General features: G+C 45.4%; 1 protein-coding gene across 4 annotated transcripts in view; it reads right to left on the bottom strand.

Moving 5' to 3' along the window:
• fer (fer (fps/fes related) tyrosine kinase) overlaps positions 1-21,846 on the bottom strand; it is a 364,060-nt gene that overhangs the window by 317,767 nt on the left and 24,447 nt on the right. For all 4 annotated transcript variants that reach the window (XM_038805140.1, XM_038805141.1, XM_038805139.1 and 1 more), the window contains exons 2-3: positions 9,713-9,994; positions 9,058-9,231 (exon numbers count right to left, since the gene is read on the bottom strand). In XM_038805140.1, the coding sequence (XP_038661068.1) occupies positions 9,058-9,231; positions 9,713-9,922 (384 nt within the window). In that variant the 5' untranslated portion in view covers positions 9,923-9,994. The remainder of the gene's footprint in view (positions 1-9,057; positions 9,232-9,712; positions 9,995-21,846) is intronic.

Here is a 21,846-nt window from a genome sequence, read left to right on the forward strand (position 1 = left end):
AAAGCATTAATTTAGTGCACACGATGATACACATTGTTGTGTTGAGCTGGATTGCTACAAAACACAACTAACAGGAGATTATTACCCCTGCAGTAAGTCATCCTAAAGCGTACCAAGAGAGAATAAAAAGTTTCAACCCATTGACTTCAGTGAACTACAAACTTGAAATTAAATGGATGAAACTGGAAAGGCAACACACAAAGTCTGGGTTTGCCTTATTATTCTGTAGCAGAGTATCGCTCCTCGGTGTGGCTCAGCACTTCTTACACAAGATTGACCGCGCCAGCTGTAGCTCCAATAGTAGCACATTGGCACAAAGATGGTGGATTCAGATGCCACTCCAGCGACTTCAGCACAAAATTTAAGATGACCCTCCATTGCAGCAAAGACAGCTGCACCAGTCTTTTGGGTGAGCCAGTAAACAGAGCCCACCAGCCTCTCAAAAAATATCCTATGCCACTTTTTGGAAGAGCAGGGTAGTTATCACTAGTGCTCTAGTTAGTCAATATTTTTCCATCAATCAACACCACAAAAACAAATTATCTGGTCACTACCACGTTGTTATTTACAGAAGCTTGATGTACATACATTGGCCTGGTGCCACAGTGGTTAGCACTGCTGCCTCACAGTGGCAGGGACCCAATTTCAATTCCAACCTTGGATGACTATCTGTGCAATTTGCACTTACTCCCAGTGTCTGGGTGGGTTTTGTCCAGTTGCTCTGGTTTCCTCCCATAGTCCAAGGATTGGCCATGCTGAAAGAAAATTGCCCCTTACTGTCTAAAGGTGTGGTTAGGTGGGGTGCTCTTTCAGAGGGTCAGTGCAGACTCAATGGGTCTAATGGCCTCCTTCCACATTGTGGAGATTCTATGGCTATCAGTGTTCTTCAATTACAGCAGTGACGGTGCTTCTAAATTCTTTGGAACATTCCAAGATAGCAAAAGCCAAATATGTATGCAAGTATTTTTTTTGTTCCTGTGGAAAACATAGATAAACCTCTTGAGGACTTAGTGACAAGAAGAACTTTCAAACATAGAAAATGCCTATTCAGCGTCAATAGGCTGTATGTTCTCAGCCTGACTAGGAAGGAGGCATTGCTGGATCCGGTGCTGGGGAATGAAGTGGGCCAAGTGGACCACCTGTCTGTGGGAAAACGTGGCTAATTATGACCATTGTATCATAATCTTTAGATCAGTAATAGAGAGCAGCAACGACATATCAGGGCGGCACGATGGCAGTGGTTAGCACTGCTCCCTCTCAGTGTAGCGACCCAAGTTCGATTCTTCCCGTGTCTGCCTGGGTTTCCTCCAGGTGCTTCGGTTTCTTCCTACCAGGCAACTTTATCCACTGCCTCTCGGCATAGGGAGTCCGAAGATGTGCAGGTCAGGTGGGTTGGCTGTGCTAAATTGCCCCTTGGTGGGGTTACGGGGATAGGGTGGGGGATTGGGCCTCAGTAGGGTGCGCTTTCAGAGGGCTAATGCAAACTCGATGGGCTGAATGGCCCCAGTCTGCACAACAGGGATCCTATGATATCTAAAGCAGTAGTTTTAAATTGGGAAAAAGCCAACTTCAATGGACTGAGGTAGGAATCTAGCCAGGGTAAAACGGAACCAAAAACTTTGACAAGGGCAACTGTAAAAAAAGTATCGATGGTATTTGAAGAGGAGATGTTTCAGATACAGGCTAGATACATTCCAACACAAGGGAAAGTCAAGAGTTCCTTGGATGATATAGGACATACAGAATATAGTGAAACTGAAACAAAACAAAAAAGAAAGAGGGCTTATGAATCGTGTTGGATGAATTCCAGGCCAAATATACGAAGTGATGTGGAAAATGGAAAAGAAGACTGGCAAAAGAAAGAATACAAGGATAGAATGACAATTACTATCTTCTATGTATCTATGTATATAATTAACATAAAAGGTAAATTAAAATTCTTGTATTGGCATATAAATAGTAAGTGGTGCTAAGAGATGCGATTGGAACATTTAGGTACAAAGAAGACAATATATGCCTCAAGACACCAGGTAAGACAAGAATATTTAATCAGCACTGTGTGTTGGAAGAAATAATAAGGAAAAGGGATACTGACACAATATCAGTCGGAGCAGAGATGTTATTTTTAAACTGTATCCTTACACGTAGAGTACTCATTGCAGGAGTTCCTCAAGGTAGTACACTAGCTGCCTCAATCAAGGTTATCCACTTCGGTAGCAAAAACGAAAAGGCAGACTATTATCTGAATGGCCATAAATTAGGAGAGGGGAATGAATGTGCAAAGAGGGTCCTCTTACACCAGCCACTGAAGGCAAGCCTGCAGGTACAGCTGGCGGGAAAGAAGGCAAATGGTATGTTGGCCTTCATAGCGACACGATTGGAGTACAGGAGTAGGGATGTCTTGCTGTAATTATACAGGGCCTTGGTGATGCCACACCTGGAATATGGTGTGCAGTTTTGGTCTTCTTATCGGAGGAAGGATGTTCTGGCTCTTGAGGGAGTGCAGCAAAGGTTTCCCAGACTGATAACTGGGATGGCAGGACTGACGAATGAGGAGAGATTTAATTGGTTATGACGATATTTGCTGGAGTTCAGAAGAATTAGGGGGAATCTTTTTGGAACATATAAAATTCAGACAGGGTAGATGCAGGAAGGACGTTCCCGATGGTGGGTGTGCCCAGAACCAGTGGTCATAGTCTGAGGATGCAGAGTAGATCATTTAGGACAGAGATGTGTGGAAATTTCTACACCCAGAGGGTGGTGAGCCTGTCGGAATTTGTTACCACAGGAAGTAGTTGAGGACAAAACATGTAGGTTTCCAAGAAGCAGTTAAATATAGCACTTCGGGTGAAGGTAATCAAAGGATATGGGGGAAAATGCGGGATCAGGCTACTGAGTTGGATGATCAGCCATGATCATAATGAATGGTGGAGCCTGCTCGAAGGGCTGAATGGTTTCCTCCTGTTTCTATACTCAAGAGAGAATCTAACCACCACCCCTTGACATTCAATGGCATTATCATTGATGAATCCCCATTATCAACATTCTGGTGTTACCATTGGCCACAAACTGAAGACTCGCCATATAAATACTGTGGCTACAAGAGCAGGTCAAAGGCGAGGAATTCTGTGGCAAGTAATTGACCCTCTGACTCCGCAGGCCAGTCTACCATCTACAAGGCACAAGAGTGTGATGGAATTCGCGCCACTTCCCCGGATGACTACAGCTCCAATAACATTCAATAAGCTAGATATCATCCAGGACAATGCAGCATGCGTGAGCACTATCCCTTCCACAGCCATTAATTCCCTCCACCCCCTCTCGCACAGTGGCAGCAATGTGTACTATCGACAAGGTGCACTGCATCAACTAACCAATGCTTCTGAGACAGTACCTTCCATACCAATGACCAGTACCACCTAGAAGGGCAGCAGACACATGGGAACACCATTGCTGAAAATCACTGTGGATGACCTACATCAATGGACTGCAGCAGTTCAAGAAGATATTTCACCACCACCTTCTCAGCAGAAATGGGGATGGGAAATAAATGCTGGCCAAGCCCGCAACGTCCACATCCAATGTGACCAGTTCTGAAGTATTCTGGACAGTAAGCCTGGATGATTTCATTGTTAGAAATCAAAGGAATGCTTAGGATGTTTTGCGGCCAGGCGATGAGAGGTATTTATGCTTGGAGACAAAGGCAGCAGTCTCTGGGTTTACCATGAGTAGGCCCAGAGTCTCTCAAAGTCCAGAAAGGACCTCAGGGTGTCGGATTGTGAACACTTTACTATCCATTTACTTATAAAATAAAAGAGATGCGGGGTCAAGAATACCAAATTAGTATTTCTGCCCCAAGATTGGAGGAATTATTGATGAACGGTCACAACCTAAAATGTTAACGCTGCTTCTTCCTCTACAGATGCTGCCAGATCTACTGCGTTTATACTGAGAATATATTGAGAGAATAGTTAACCATATGGGACACTGAGTCCAACTGGAAAGTTACACTGAAAATGAAATGAAAATGAATGAAAATCACTTATTGTCACGTGTAGGCTTCAATGAAGTTACTGTGAAAAGCCCCTAGTCGTCACATTCCGGCGCCTGTTCGGGAAGGTTGGTACGGGAATTGAACTGTGCTGCTGGCCTGCCTTGGTCTGCTTTAAAGGCCAGCGATTTAGCCCAGTGTGCTAAACCAGCCCCTTTATGAACCTTCATAAAGCTCCAGTTAAGCTGGAGTATTACCACTGGTTAGGCTGGAGTATTGTCTTAGTCTCCTTACTGCAAAGGAGGTTGAGGAGTGATGTATAGAATAATGGAAAATAGAAGCAAGGGTAGGCCATTCAGTCCCTTGAGCCTGCTCTGCCATTCAATATCATGGCTGATCCTCTATCTCAATGCCATACTCTCGCCCTCGCCCCATACTCGCTGATGCCTTTAGTGCCTAGAAATCTATTGCCCTGTTAAATATATTCAATGACATGGCCTCCATAGCCTTGTGGCAAAGAATTCCATGGTTCACCATCCTCTGAGCGAAGTGGTTTCTCATTTCAGTCCTAAATGGCCTAGTATCCGGAGACTCTGAGAGGCATACAAGATTATAACAGGTTTAAAGAAGGCAGACAAATAAAAGCTGTTCCCATTAGCTGATGGTACAAAGACTCGAGAACAAATTTAAAGCTTTGGATATAAGGTCAAGTGGAAATGATGTGAACTTGCTGCCTATGAGAATAGTGGAAATAATGACGATCAACAATTTCAAAAAGGCATTATAAAGGCATTTGAGGGAAATAAACTTACAAGGTTGCAGGTATAGAGCAAGAATTGACTCTATCTAATGATTACTCTACACCAGGTCAGCATACTCAATGGGCTCACTGGTCTCCTTTTGTGACCATGTCATAGACTTCAAGTGACTCTATGACTCAGAGGAACAACAATTTGCATTTATATAGTGCAGAGCATGGAAAATTTGCTTGCAAGTTAAAAATCGGCTCAGTACACATACCGGTCTGCTGTAGTACTGAAAACCTGTTACTGGAGCCAGCAACTACTCAAGTCATGCTTTTTCGATGTAAGATAGATACTGTTTTCAGCTGCAACGTAAACTATTGCCCAGGTATGTCCTTTCCACAAACAAAATCAAACCTCACCCAATTACTACTTATAACCAGGGACACAGTCTCAGAATAAGGGAGAGGCCCATTATGACTGACTGAGAATTTCTTCATTCAGAGGTGGCAAATCCTTGGAATACTCTACCCAAGAGAGTTGTGGAGATTCAGTCATTGAGTATTTTCAAGACAGATATCAATAGATTTCTAAATAGTAAAGACATCAAGGACTATGGGGATAGTTGCAGGTATCCCCAAGGTAGAAGATAAGCCATGGTAGAAGATTAGCCATCATCTAACTGATTGATGGAGCAGGCTCGAGTTGTCGAATGGCCTTCTCTTGCTTCTATTTACTATGTTCCTATAGCTTCCTTCCAAGCATCAGCAAAACAAAGGACTTATTAACAAGCCACAAAACACACCGACTCTGTAGTAATCTGCTCTGGAAGTTCCATAAGAACATTGACCTTATAACAGTTTGACCCATCCATGAACCCAAGAAGAAGCATTAGAGTAGACAATCTTAAAACCAAGGATAAGATTTTTTTTTAATGCATGCTAAAAGATTTTGTGGAATGGGGGTGGGGGGCGGGGAGAGAGAGATCAACTGGACCCCAAAGAAACTTGAGAAGATTGTTTCATAGGTGCTAGAGACAAAAGTTAAGTCTGGGTGACTTGGAAATCACACAACCACTGAGCTGTACACTTTATGGTAACATGATACCAAATTCACTTGTTACGTCCAATACTGCAAGATCAACTTACTGCTATCACCCCCCCCCCCCCCCCCCCTCCTCTGCCAATGTGAAATCAATCACTGCCCTCAAGTCACTATCACTAACTACTCTTGGTCTTTCTCACCGGTTGATATGATGTTGCTATACGCATCGTTCGTTTGCTAGGCATAAAACCCAGCAATATGCAAGATTGATTTCACATTGGGTAACCATAATGTTAATTTGCAAAACCACATCCTTCCTGAGTCACTCAGAGTACCAGTAAGTAAGTCTACAGGTCTCAGATCATTAACTCTTGCAGTACGTTTACATTTTAGCAAAGTTCACCACAATAGGCAGCCTAGTATTTCTATACAAATCAATAGCCCTGCCTAATTTGAAAATGTATTGGTTGTTTCACATTGTAAATAATGTACAGAATGATATTTTGCAACAACATGTAACATGTTCACTTCTCTTTGATGAACTTTATTGGATAATTTAGGTTAGATACTCAGTTTGACTTTGAGAGGAATGCAGAGGTTGTGCACAGTTTGATTCAACTCTGGACAATGGTCAAGAGGAAATGGAATCAGTGCCAAGGACATTCACGTTCGCAATGTTTAACTGGAAAAAAATTAAACTCATCCAAGATGGATGTCAAATAAGTTGTCAGACTGCTCATCGGCAGTGGTAGGCTTGAGATATGTGATGGGCAAAAGCAGTCTACACGTGGAAGTTGTCCTTGCCAAGAGTATGCAGGTAAATGAGGAACATGGAGAAGCCCCAATGTGTATATGGTGCAGGTAGATAGATAGATAGAACAGTACAGCAGAGAACAGGCCCTTCAGCCCTCGATGTTATGCCGAGCAACGATCACCCTACTCAAGTCAACCTATCCACGTAACCCAACAACCCCCCCCCCCCCCCCCCCCCCCCCCACATTAACCTTATTTTTTAGGACACTAAGGGCAATTTAGCATAGCCAATCAACCTAACCCGCAGATCTTTGGACTGTGGGAGGAAACCGGAGCACCCGGAGGAAACCCACGCACAGACGGGGAGAACGTGCAGACTCCGCACAGACAGTGACCCAGCCGGGAATCGAACCTGGGACCCTGGAGCTGTGAAGCATTTATGCTAACCACCATGCTATACCGTGCTGCCCCAGGAACAGTAAGAATTCTCAAAACTCACCATTGACCCCATCCTGTCCCAGCCCTAAAGCGGTTTTTTTCTACAGTTTCTCTCATATTGCTTCATGGCCTTTCTGAGCACACCTTATTTCTGAAACTCACCTCCTATTCCCTTGGCCCTGTTCACACTGAACTGCTGGCCAACCTCATTCCCTCCTTCGCCCCATCCCAACATCCTAAATGGTTCCCTCTTCTGAGGTACTGCCCCACAGGCTTTCAAAACTGGATATGATCACCACTCCTCAAATAAACTACACTTGAACCCCTTGATATTGCAAACTACTACCACCCTCCTCATTTTGAACCTCCCTTTTCTCCATAAATTTCTTCAACATGTTGTCACCTCTCAAAACCTTGCTCATCTTTTCCACACTCCATGTTTAAGTATCTCCAATCAGATTTCCATCCCTGCACAACAAACCAAAGTCAATTAAACTTGCTTCAGCTCTCAATATGGTGTTACATACCTCTTCCTCATCTTAGCTCAAAATGCCCAAAATCATGTCATCAGTGTCCAGCACCATGGGACTACCCTCGCTTGGTTTTACTGTTACCAAACTGATTTCACACTGCATGCCCCAGGACCTGTTCCTTGGCCTAAGTCGACATGACATACATTCTGATAATACCCAGTTCTAGCTCTCCATCACTCGATTCCTGCACAGATGTGTTTTCAGACTGCTAATCTGGTATTTTGTAATGATGAAACATTATTCCCTGCAGTTAAACATTCTGAAGCCAAAACCCCATTTTCCCGGCAGTTAAACACCGTGAAGAGCAAAGCCCCACTACTGCTGCCCCTGCCACAAGAAGCCACATTTCCTCAACGTCAATTCCATCTCACAAATTGTAAATTCAGAAGAAAGCAAAGCTATGGAGAAGCACGGAAGAGGAAATATATGGCGGGCAGCACGGTAGCACAGTGTTTGGCACACTTTCTTCATAGCTTCAGGGTCCCAGGTTGGATTCCCAGCTTGAGTCACTGTCTGTGCAGAGTCTGCACATTCTTCCAGTGTCTGTATGGGTTTCCTCCCACAGTCAAGATGTACGGGTTAGGTGGATTGGCCGTGCTAAATTGCCCTTAGGTGTCCAAAAAGGTTAAGTGGGGTTACTGGGTTAGGGGATAGGGTGGAGGCATGGGCTTGAGTAGGGTGCTCTTTCCAGGGGCCGGTGCAGATGCGATGGGCTGATGGCCTCCTTCTGCACTGTAAATTCAATGATCTCGACGGATGGATTGGTCAATTTTGCCAAAGGCACTCATGAGGTTTGTATATTTCAGAATGGCAATAAATCATGCACACAGTTACACGGTCACTGATAATTTTAACCAGCATAACCTTGGTGTTGTCAGCACTCAGAAGTCCAAGGGAATTTTAAAAGATATGGTAACCAATCTGGAGGACAGTGCTGGGCAAGTCATGCCACAATATCATTCTACTTAGAAGGGAAAGTAGATGATCAGGAGGAAGAATGAAAAGGGATTTCACGGACATGCTAAATCTATCGAAAAATGGAGCAGAAGAAACAAGAATGAGACAGGACACCTGAAAGCGGGAATATATAGGAAGCACAAGGAGCTTAGAGAAAGCAGAATGAGAACAGATACCCTCTCATCGTAACACAACATGGTCCATGGCTTGTCACATCCGGTGAGGATGGAGGATACAGTCAAAGGCGTCAGAGTAAATGATTAGTTGAAAGAAGGATTATACCATAGGAGTAGTACAAGGAATTGATCGTGGGATCAAAGCAACAGAGCTCAAGGAGATGAAAGTTAGATTTATCAGTAGCTAACCGTATACCCTAGCTTACAGTCAGCAGGCTCAAGGGCAAGGAAGTAGCTGGAATAGAAGAACATCCAAGATAGCGAAGAAAGAACAGTTATTCGAAATTGGCAAGCATGTTGATGTCAATCCAGTTGGTGGATCAGACCTGTGGGGAGAAGAAAGATGAGGAAGCAATTGGAGAGAGCCCCAGTTATACAAGAACACCAAGCAAGGCAAGATGTGAAGATCAAGTGTGATCTACCTTGCACATTTCAGCTTCCATCTGTTGTTGCATACTTTGATAACTTTTCTTGACTTGCTGCTTATCTTTGATCATCATGGTCAATCTGTACAAGGGTCCTATATTTAAGTCTTCTGCGTGCGTCTTCATTATCTTGCTCAACTGTTCTGTCTGATGCACCATACAGGCCCAGGACTGCAAAGCAAAATTATTTTAAAAAGTCAGAACTCAATAAGCAAGTCAGAACACAATATTTGCATCACAAGCATCATACAATCTTGATTAAATTAATGCATTTTGATTCATTCTTTGCAATTCTGAACCAGAATGTCAGAATTGCAATCTTCACTTACATTATGAAATACGATTTCTACATAGAAATAATGGAGTAGTTCTATTTCTAACAGTGATGCACAGTCCACTTATGTCATTACATATATTTGCCTGGAAATCGCTGGCTTTTAAAGCAGACCAGCAGCACGGTTCGATTCCCGTACCAGCCTCCCCGGACAGGCGCCGGAATGTGGCGACTAGGGGCTTTTCACAGTAACTTAATTGAAGCCTACTCGTGACAATAAGCAATTTTCATTTTTCATTTCCTTTCAAAAGAAGCATTCTGAATTTAAATCACTCATGAAGTATCCGGGGGGGTGGAAAGAGAGAATCACGAACTTACCTTGGAAACATTGCTAACAGAATCCACAGGGGAGGATGTTTCATGCTTCTCCACTTGCTGGCAAATATTCTGTAGCAACGATGCATATTCTTTGTCACTCTTAACTCGTAGAGACATAAACTTCTTCAATGTCTCCAAGACCTTAAGCTCAGATTCTTGCAGTTTTAGCAAGGCCTCATGGGAATTCAGAAGGTCACTTCCAAACCCCATGTTGAATAAGGCACAATATTCACAGTGCTTAAAGCAAGTTCAGCACCTCCCGATCAAAGCATGTCCTTTGTTCTGAAAAATAAGAGTAACAAGTATTACTCTGGTTCTGTAAAAAAAAAAGTGGCAAGATAGTCTGTATTTATACGAGAATAAGATGGATTCAAATTTAAGCTGGCTTAAGTTGCTTTAAAACTGAGAAGTTAACACTAAATTTGCAGAAGCAAATTGACCAAGGTTGCAGGGCCAAATCAAAACTGCAAACATATCTACCAATCCTCAATCCTGTGACGGCAGTAGAATTCTACATACAAGAATTTTCCCCAAACACACATAAATGAGCTGTTGGACATCTTTTAAAACTCCAGTGTCCTGAAAGCAGATTTTTGAAATATTTAACTTCTTCATAATTAGTTACAGTCACTGCAAGATAAGAATGTCCTTGAATACCAATACATTATTCCTGTTTGTTATTTTAAGAGAGGCATTAATACTTTTTTTTAAAAAATGGAAAGTACTGGAAACATTCAGCAGATGTGACAACATGTTAACATTGAGTCAACGACTTCTTCTGACTCAAAACATGTTTCACTTTCCACAGATGCTGCCATGCGTACCAAGCATTTGCAGGAGTTTGGTTTTATTTCAGATTTTCAGCATCCACAGTATTTTGCTTTAATGTATTTTAAATGGATCCATCCCACTGCTAGAATAGCGTGCAGCTGATCAAATATGCATACATTAATCACCTGATATTGTAACTCAAATTAAGAAGGTTATAAATGCACAGGTGACTTTACAAAAACAAAATCCACATGAACCTAGTTTATTTAATGAACTCGAGAGGATACTATGAAATCAGCAATTCATCTTCCTCCGTCCTTCAGCTGGGAGTTCAGAACATGAACAGATGCAAAAGGTGATCCAATTTTTGTTAAAAATATCGAATGCACGTAATACATCCGTTGCAACTCATGCCAGCAGTCTCTCCCAGTGTTCTGTGCACCTTGGTTTTGCTCTGTGAAATGACCTCCTGGTGCCGTTTCAGGGCAACTCATGCAGCCGAGACAGGAATCATTTCCCCCAGAGCTGGTCCCAATGTCCCACAAATATAAAGCCCTCCCTCCTGCACCATCATTCCAGCCATGCATTCATCTGCTTTGCCTCATCTCTGTAGTTACTGTGAAATTTGGAGTAATCCAGAGAATCCTATTTTTGAGGTCCTACTTGCCATTTTCCTACTTAGCTCCCTAAATCTGGCTGCAGGACCACATCCCTCAATATCGTCAATATCTGTCAATATCATTGGCAACAATGTGGACCACAACTGCTGGCTGTTCACCCTCCCCGCTCAGAATGCTTCACAGTTGCTCAACAACATCCTTGACCCTGGCACCAGGGAGGCAACATACCATTGTGGATTCACATCTCAAGCCACAGAAACACCACCACACCCCCAGTACTCTGTTCCACCACAATCTCTGTAGGTAAGTGATAGGTCCTCAATTTCATAGAATGTACAGTGCAGAAGGAAGCCATTCAGCCCATCGAGTCTGCACCTGCCCTTACAAAGAGCAACACATTTAAGCCCATGTATCTACCCTATCCCCACAACCCAGCAACCCCCACTTAACCTTTTTGGACACTAAGGGCAATTTGGCATGGCCAAACCACTTAACCCACACATCTTTGGACGGTGGGAGGAAACCGGAGCACCCGGAGGAAACCCACGCACACACAGGGAGACTGTGCAGACTCCGCACAGACAGCGACCCAGTCGGGAATCGAACCTAGGACCCTTGGGCTATGAGGTAATTGCGCAAACCACTATGCTACCGTGTTGCCAATTTATCTTTTCCCAAGTATTCCTAATATCTTCCAGATCCCTGCTTCTGCTCCCAATTCTCTTGCCAGTCATTCAACAGCTAAATCAACTACCTTGTAATTTAAGTTTACTGTTTTTGTCTCTCTCACTTTAATTATCCTGACCTGCTGCACAGTGATCCTTACAAATGACGATGATTAAACCACGGTTCCCATTGTAAACTTCTAGTGAAGTTACCACATTTACCAGATATAAAGCAGCTCACAGTTCCAAGAGCTATTTTTTGAAACAGGAAACACTAAAATGCCCGCAAGAAATATACCAAAGTTTCACCAGTTAAAATATTTTGGTCCTTCCTTCACAAGTAAAGCAGCTCAATATTCTATGGAAGGACAGTTCAAACATACATGTAGCTCATGCTTATGATAAATCCAGTTTCAGTGCACTCAACCAATTCCTGTTTTAATGTCATGAGTGACTTTTAAAAAAATATTTTTTAATGAATTTGGAGTACCCAATATTTTATTTTTCCAATTAAGGGCCAATCCACCTACCCTGCACATCTTTGGGTTGTGGGGGAGAAATCCACGCAGACACGGGGAGTGTACAAACTTCACATGGACAGAGGCCCAGAGCCGGGATCGAACCCGGGTCGTCAGTGCCATGAGGCAGCAGTGCAAACTACGGTGCCAGTTAGGAGAGATTTTTATATTTTGGGGGACTATGTTTCAATTCTGCGTAGGTAAAGAAAGGCGTGTGTGTGAGTCTGTCTCCAGGGTTAATTAACAGAGAGAATGGTTACTCGAGGCAGGTTGTCTATGAGGACTAAAACATGAAAGGTTAACGGTGTTAGTTTGGTGTATTCGTAATGAGAGGTTATGGTGAGTTTGAGTTACAAGTTTGTTAGATCTAAAAGTTGCATTGAGAGATAAATGAAGAGATAAGTGGGAAACCTGTTTTTTTAAGCTGTTGAATTTCAAAAAGGGATTTCAGTGGTAATAAAAAAAAACTTCACATCCAAGGTTTCATTGGTAAAAGAGAACGGTATAGTGAATGTTATTGATCCAAAAGAGAGGCAAAATACAAAAACATGCAAGATTTTTATATTTGGGAAAATTGAATTCAAAGATGTGTTTGAGGACAATGGAATGTGAGATGAAGGTGGTGGGGGGAGGGGGACCGATTTTTAAGGAAGAATATCTTCAACCGGGCCAGTTGTGACTGTGGGGGAAAGCCCTTAAGATCAGTTCCTGCTGAGAAGCTGTGACAGTTTTCAATTGGAGGCAGCCACCCAGTGTTAAGCTGGAAGAACATACAACCATACGAAATAGGACAAGTTGCCCATTCTGCACTGTCATTCAATAAGATCATAGCTGATCTGTTTAATTCAGAGTTCCACATTTCCATCTACCCCCAATCTTTGATTCCTTTGCCCAACAAGAATCTATCCTCCTTTGCCTTAAAAATATTCAGTGACCTTGCTTCCATCACCTTCTTTTGAGGCAGAGTTCCATCATTCCAAAACCCTCAGAGAAAATAAACAATTCTCCCCATCTCTATTGGGTGTCCCCCTAATTCTGGGCTCACCCACGAGGAGAAACACCCTTTCCACATCCACCTCGTCATAGTCATTCAGGATCTTACATACTTCTCAATTTTCTAAACTTCAGTGGAAACAAGCACAGTTCAATTCCAGTCTCGTGACTGTGTGGAGTTTGCATGTTCTCCCCATGTCTGCATGGATTTCCTCCAGGTGCTTCGGTTTCCTCCTCCCACAGTCCATAAATGTGCCGGTTTGGTGAATTTGCTATGCTAAATTTCCTTACAGTGTTAGGTTACATGGATAAGGCAAAGTGGGCTTGGGGGTTGGCCTAGGTAGAATGTTCTTTGAGGGTTGATGCAGACTCGATGGGCTGAGTAGCCTGCTTCTGCACTATAGTGATTCTATGATTCTCTGGGATCTCACCAATGCTCTGTATAACTGAAGCACAACATCCTCATAATAAAGGACAGCACCCTATTAATCTTCCTGATTACATGCTGTACCTTCACACTAACCTTTTGCGACTCCTGCACTAGAACACCTACATCACTCGGAACCGCAGAATTCTGCAAACATTCTCAGTTTAAGTCAGTGTTTTCCAAACTTTTTTTTCCAGGACCCACTTTTGGCAGTCAGCCGACCTTCACGATCCACACCACGTTCACTTGCCTTTAATGAGAAAGGCGAGCTTGCTTGGTCCTCACGATCACTCTTGAATCGCGTTCAAAGGAGGAGAGGCAATGCACATACAGGTGCAGACATCAGCCTGCTCCTTTGTCCCAGGCAATAGCAACAGAATGCATGTTTTACTCAGCACTGAACACTTATGAGAGATGCTACTCCAGAATGCTGACAACCTCATGGACTTTTGCCATGTTTTAATGTTGTATTACAGCTGCAGCAGTATAGTCTTTTAATTTGGAGTCAGCTGCAAGTTAATAACTGACCTGGGGTCTGAACCGCAAAAGATGTTTTTCACCCAACACTTCCCTATCAAAATCAGAAACTTCTCTCATTTGACAGTACTTCCCTGCAGATAACACACGTGGGTTTTGCGTCCTTATTTGGCATAATTGATAAAACCATACCTCAAGAAATCATCTTTATTCTGCTTTGATCCAAAGTTAAGCTTCTTATTTGTAGGCTGTTAACCAGAGGCTTTGTACAGAGCTAACACTAGCACCACTCTGTCTAGCCCTGGACTCTCCTATGCAACTCTCTCCAGCAGATTTACACTATTTGAGTCTGGCTGTCTTGTAGTTTAAGTGAACGATCCATCTACCTGGTGATTTGGCAACAGAAACATGTACACAGAGGGGATTTGACTTCAAATGCACATACAGGGCATGTGACCAGCCTTCTGCTGCCGCTTCTGGCCAGAAGGCTGAACACAGTCTAATTTATTTTCATTTAAAAGGCAGCAATGGCCGCCATTCTCAATTTAAAAGCCAGTGGTAGCTGCTGAGCGCTTCCACCATGACTCTCCCGACACCTGTCCGCAACCTACCCGCAGGGCGCAACCCATACTTCGAAAACCCCTGGTTTAAGTAATAGGCTGCTTTTTTATTCTTTCTGCCGAAGTGAAACTTCACAGTTTCCTACATTACACCCAATCTGCCAGATTATTGCCCAGTCCCTCAACCTATCTATATCCATCTACAGCTCCTATTTTCCGACCTTTTGTGTCATCTGCAAACGTCTTTGCTCCTCTCACCAAAATAATTGATGCAAATTATAAAAAGTGGAGGGCCCGGCACAGACCCCTGTGGGACTCCACTTGTCACATCCTGCAAATCAGACAAATACCTATTTATGCATACTCTATGTTTTCTGCCAGCCAGCTAAACCTTGTAACTCCAATTAAAAATGCAGGATAATTTTTGTCCCCCTCTACCATGAGCTTTTATTTTCTGCTATAACTGAAGTGGTGCCTTAACAAGTGGCTTCTGGAAATCTAAGTACAGTACATCTACAGACTCCCTCTATCCACATCAAAGGTCAATTCTTCAAACGAACTCTAATAAATTGGTTAAATGTGATTTTCATTTCATAAAATAAGCTGATTCTTCCCGATCACCTTGAGCCTAAGTGTCCAGCTATATCCTCTTTCATGATCAATTCAAACATCTTTATCATAACTGATGTCAAGCCAACTGGCTTTTAATTTCCTGTTTTCTGCCTCCCTCCCTTCTTGAATAGAATATTTTCTACTTCCCAGTCTGATGGAATCTTTCCAGAACTTAGGGAATTTTTGAAACATTAGCACCAATCTTTACCTCATTAGTTTTAGTTTTTGAAAAGTGCCTCCTTTTAAGTTAATAATCTTTATTGTCACAAGTAGGCTTACATTAACACTGCAATGAAGTTACTGTGAAAATCCCCTAGTCGCCACATTACGGAACCTGTTCGGGTACACAGAGGGAGAATTCAGAATGTCCAATTCACCTAACAGCACATCATTCGGGACTTGTGGGAGGAAACCGGAGCACCTAGAGGAAAGCCAGAGTGAACGTGCAGACTCCGCACAGACAGTGACCCAAGCTGGGAATCGAACCTGCTACCCACTGTGCTACCGTGCCGCCCGGAATTCCACATCACTGTGAAGTGTTTGAGAAGTCATGCATTATATCCTTACTAAAAAAGTGACAACAGTTCATTGACTTGGGTGATATCGCGGGATTTTTATGGTGAGAATCTACAAGAGATGTTTTGCCAAGAATGCAGTTTACTTGTGGAATTTTTACAAAGCAGGATTTTGGGGGGTTTGTTCTGCAAGACTTGTAGTTTTGCGACTTTAATCTCGTATGTTCCTGACAATAGACTTCCGGTGGCACTTGCGAGCGGAGTTGCTGCGTCGAGAAAAGGCTCCCACCGGTCCGCGATATTTTGGACTTTCGGGGGTTTCCCAGTGGTTCTTTCTTCCCAGTTTTCTTCGGCTTTTGGGGCCTGAGGGACGGACGTTGGGTCGGTCATGTTTGGAGCCGGTGAGGAGCCCCGCGGGAGTGTCCGGCGGCCTGAGCGGGAGGCATCGATCCAGAGGTCGGATGCGTGGGCGGAGATTGACACAAGGAGAGGCAATCGAGGTGGCAGGCCCGAGTCCAGAACGCGATGTAGAGGGGGATTAGAGCACATTGAGTGTCTCCCACTGAAAATGGATCTTTGAGGAGTTTGACGTCCGGTCCCCGGGGGAAGAGATTTTTTGATTTTGGAATTTTTGGAAAACAAAATTGAGAATAATTATTTATTTATTTTCCGATTGAAGAAAGAAAGAAAAAATAATAAGTCGTCAGAGGATGCGTAGAGCAGCTAGGAAGGAAGAAAAAAAAACCCGGGTTCGCCGTTGAATGAGAAGGTCAGCAAAAGCGCTGACAAGATGGCGATGCCGGACCACATGTTGGGGCCGCACTACATACGGTGGAAAAGATGACCGAGGTGATGGCGGTGGAGCTGGAAAGGCAGTTTGAGAGACATTATGGAGGCTTTGAGGAAGGAGATGGCGGTCGCATTGAAATCATTGGTGGAGGAGGCAACCGCGCCGGTGAGGGTGGCTGTGGCAAAGACATCGGCCGAGGTGAGAGAGCAGGGCAAAAAGATGAAGGAAGTGGAGGAAGCTGTGTCGCAGCACAGCGACCAGCTTACCTCGATGGGGGGGCGAGCTGTGGAGGGTGGTGGAGGTCAACAGAGGATGCCAAGCAAAGCTAGAGGACTTGGAGAACCGCTCGAGATGGCATAATTTGAGAATTGTGGGCTTGCCCGAAGGGACAGAGGGCCCAAGGCCAACAGAATACTTTGCTAAGAAGTTGGCAGAGCTGATGGGGGAGGGCGAGGACTCCTCCCGGTAGGAGTTGGACCAAGCTCATCGGTCATTAAGGCCGAAGCCCAAGGTGAATGAGCCGCCAAAATCAATAATTATCTGCTTCCATAAGTACTGCATGAAGGAGAAGGTGTTAAGCTGGGCGAAGCAGAAGTGCGAGGTGCAGTGGGACGATGCTGGAGTTAAGATCTATCAGGACTTGACGGTGGAGTTGGTAAAAAGATGAGCGGCGTTGGACGAGTGAAGGCGGCACTGTACAAAAAGGGGGTGCGATTTGGTATGGCATACCCGGCAAAGCTGAAGGTGACGCATGATGTGTCATGATGCGATATTTCGAGACAGTGGAGGCGGCTGAGGCGTTCGTGAGGCCAGATGGAGGGTCAGACACGAGGAGCAGAGCTGGAAGAGAGACTGTGGACAGCTGGAAAATGTATAAATGTCATAACTTTCTTTTTACTGACGTGTATTGTAATTTACTTCTCTTCACATTGGTACAGAGTTCAAGTTATTGGTTGGGTTGATTGGCGTTCTGTGTTGCGACGGTTATATCTTATTTTAGTGAATTGTATGGATTTGATTGTTTTTTCTTTCTCTGGGACTGGGTGGGAGGGGACGGTATATCTTGGCGGGGGAGAGCCACCCGTGCCAGCTAACTAAAGTCGGCCAGTGAACGGAGGTGAGGTGAGAGGAAGGCTGCGGACATTGGAGCCTGGTTAGCAGGTGTCGATGGGCCGACGACGCGAGCTCGGGGGGGGAATTGAGAAATGTGTGGTGGGGGGGGGTTCGATGTTAATAATGGATAGGGGTGGGTCAGGCTCAAGAGGCAGGGCCTGGTGGTATGATGATGGTGGATAAGAAGGGTGGGGGGGGGGGCGCAAGAGACCCCCAGTTAGGATAGTCATGTGGAACGTGATGGGGTTAGGTGGTCCGGTCAAGAGAACAAGGGTGAAAGCCGATATAGCAACGCTGCAGGAGACTCACTTGAGGGTGAAAGACCAGGTGAGACTTAAAAAGGGCTGGGTTAGTCAGGTGTTTCACTCTGGACTTGACGGAAGGGCTCGAGGGGGAGCGGTAATGGTCAGCAAAAGAGTATGCTTCCAGATGGAGACGGTGATGGCAGATCGGGGGGGGGGGGGGGGTAGATATGTGATTATGACAGAGGCACTACAGGGGAGGTTAGTGCCGCTGTTACATGTATACGATCCCAATTGGGATGATGTGGGATTCGCAAAGAAGGTGTTTGGGGCCATCCCCGACGTGGACACACATAAACTGAGTGTGTGTGTGTGGGGGGGGGGGGGGGGGGGGGGGGGGGGGGGGGAGAGACTTGGTGCAGGAGCCAAGGTTGGACAGGTCACGGCTGTGCTCGCTGGTCCCATCAAGGGGGGGTATTCGGCAATTGCAGTGTCAGATCATGCTCCGCATTGGGTGGATATGGTGCTGGAGAAGGGGGTGGCGCAGAGGCCGGGGTGGAAATAAGGTGTAGGACTTTTGGGGACCAAGTATTCTGTGACGAAACTGAAAAGGTAATTAAGGAACATGCAGGTTTCAACTGTACGGGTGAGGTGTCAAAGGCGATTGCCTGGGAGGCTCGAAGGCAGTGAGGGGGGAGGTGATTTTGTTTAAGGCCAGGGTGGACAAAGAGAGGTTGGAGCGGCAGATGGTAATAGATGAGATGTTGGAGGTAGATAGGAGTTATGCAGAGGATAGGGATCCAGCAAAGTTGGAAAAGAGGAAGGATCTACAGGCGAGCTTTGACCGACTATCTACCAGAAAGGCGGTGCGCCAACTGAGACGAGCGAGGGGTACGGAGACGAGCAAGGGGTGCAGTTTACGAACATGGAGATAAGGCATGTTAAGGGATGTTAGGTCAGCTCCGGAGGGAAGCAGCGGCAAGGGATATTGTGCAGGCGAGGGATAAGGCAGGGAAGTTGATGGTGGCTCCGGATCTGATTAACAAGGTTTTTGTGGAATTTTATGAGAGGTTGTACAGGTCAGAGCCACCTGGGGGAAGACGGTGAGATGCAGGACTTTGTAGATCGGTTGGAGTACCAGAAGATAGGGGAGGGGGACAGGGCTACATTAGAAGGAGCGATAGTGGATCAGGAGATAAAGGATGCGAGTGGGAGGATGCAGTCGGGGAAGGTGGCAGGGCCGGATGGGTTTCCGGTGGAATATTATAAAAAATTCAAGGATACGCTGGCACCCCTGACGGTGGGGATGTTTGAAGAGGCGATAGGGATGGGGGTGTTGCCACAAACTCTTTGGGGCAGGCATCGATTTCCCTGTTGCTAAAAAAAGGTAAGGATCCGACGGAGAGTGGGTCGCGTAGGCCATAGCACTTCTTAATGCGGACGCAAAAGTATTGGCGAAGGTACTGGCAGGTAGATTGGAGGATTGACTCCCGAAGATGATAGGTGAAGATCAGACGGGGTCATGAAAGGGAGGCAGCTCTTTTCAAACATTAGACGGGTATTGAACGTTGTTATGGCACCGGCAGAGGGGAAGGAAACAGAGGTGGTTGTGGCACTGGACGCTGAGAAGGCATTCGACAGGGTAGAATGGGGGTACTTGATGGCAGTTCTGGAGCAGTTTGGGATTGGACCAAGATTCGTGTCCGAGGGCAAGTGTCCATACAAACATCAGCTCGAGATACTTTTCTCTCCACCGTGGGACTAGGCAGGGATGTCCTATATCCCCCCTGCTGTTTGCACTCACGATTGAGCCGTGGCCTTCGCATTAAGAAGTTCGGGGGTATGGAAAGGAATAGGGGGGGGGGATTAAATAGAGCATAGGGTGTCCTTGTATGCCGACGACTTGCTGTTAGAAGTGTCGGAACTTAGTGTGTCAATAGGGGGAATATTGGAGCTGCTTAGAGTGTTTGGGTCTTTCTCGGGGTACAAACTAAATATCGACAAGAGTGAGTATTTTGTGGTGTCTCGGCCAGGGGTGGGGGCAGGGGTGGGGGGGGCTGCCATTCCATAGGGCAGGGACTTGAGGTGCAGTTTGCCCGAGAGTGGGGCGGTGGGGGCTCCGCAGCTACATCATTTCTAGTCTGGTGGGGAGAGTGAAAGCTGATCTGGCACGGTGGGACAGTCTCCCTCTGTCACTGGCGAGTCGGGTACTACAGGTGGTTAAAATGAACGTGTTGACTCGATTTCTGTTTATTTTTCAATGCCTGCCGATTTTCCTGCCAAAGGCTTTTTTCAGAGAGATTGAGGGAAGGATTACATCGTTCATATCGGGAGGGAAGGTGGCCAGAGTTAGAAAGGTGCTGCTACAGAGGGGAAGGCAGGCAGGGGGTTTGGGTCTTCCAAACCTGATGTATTACTACTGGGCGGTAAATGTGGAGAAGTTGCGGAGCTGGGTCAGAGGGGTTGATTCCCAGTGGGTCAGAATGGAGGAGAGTTTGTGCAGGGGAGTTTGAAAGCACTTGCAACAGCGCCGCTCCCGATAGCCCCGGGGAAGTGCTCAGGGAGTCCAGTAATAATAGCTTCATTGAGAATTTGGAGGTAGTTTCGCCAACACTTCGGGTTGGGGGCAGGGTCAAGGGAAATGCCGATTCGGGGGAACCACAGATTTGAGCCAGGGAGGTGGGATGGAAATTTCTGGAAATGGGAGAAGGGGATTAAGACACTGAAAGATTTGTTTCTTAGGGGTCGGTTTGCAGGTTTGAGGGAGCTGGAAACGAAGTATGGGCTGGAGCAGGGGAAATGTTTAGATATATGCAGGTACGAGATTTTGCCAGAAAGGAGATAGAGCTTCCCGGAGGAGCCGGCCTCCACATTGCTGGAGGAGGTGCTGACGACAGGGGGACTGGAGAAGGGGGTACTGTCAGTGGTTTAGAGCAATTTTGGAAGAGGAGAAGGCACCACTGGAAGGGATCAAAGCAAAGTGGGAGGAAGAGTTGGGAGAGAATATGGAGAAGGCGTTCTGGTGTGAGGTGCTCCGGAGAGTGAATGCCTCCACCTCGTGCGAGAGGTTGGGGCTGATACAGCTGAAGGTGGTATACAGAGCACACCTCACGAGGGCGAGGATGAGTCGATTCTTTGAAGGAGTAGAAGGTGTATGTGAACATCGCCCGATTGGAGGAAGGAGGTTTTTAGGGTGATTTCTAAAGTGGTGCACGTGAAACTGGACCCGGGCCCCCGGGTGGCCATATTCGGGATGTTGGACCTGCCAGGGTTGGAAACGGGCATGGAGGCAGATGTTGTAGCCTTCACCTCATTGATCGCCCGAAGGCGGATCCTGATGGGTTGGAGAGCAACCTCTCCACCCTGTGCCCTGGTGTGTGTGTGTGGGGGGGGGGGGGGGGGGGGGGGGGGGGGGGGGGGGATCTGTCGCAAAGGTTAAGTTTGAACTGAGGGGGAGGATGAAGGGGTTCTACAATTCATTGGCATAATTCATCATGCACTTTCAATAACTGGACAACATCGAACATTAGTTGGGGGGGGCGAGGGGGACTGTGCGTGTCGATGGTGACTATGAGTGATTCTAGATTCCTTTTTGTTGTTTGTTTATGTGAACATGGGGACTACTGTTTGGGGTTTGGTGGGAGGATGGGATCGTTATTATTGTTATGGGGTTTGACATATTTGTTACTGATTATTGTTTAATGTTGGTGGGTGTAAATTTGGGAGAAAATGTGAAAAAGGAGAATAAAGAAATATATTTTTTTAAATCTTGTGTGTTCCTTATCTTTTCAATAAATCTTTCAATTTTTAAAATTCTAAAAATGTTACTGG

Source organism: Scyliorhinus canicula, chromosome 8 (assembly GCF_902713615.1).
Source record: "Scyliorhinus canicula chromosome 8, sScyCan1.1, whole genome shotgun sequence".
NCBI lineage: Eukaryota > Metazoa > Chordata > Chondrichthyes > Carcharhiniformes > Scyliorhinidae > Scyliorhinus > Scyliorhinus canicula.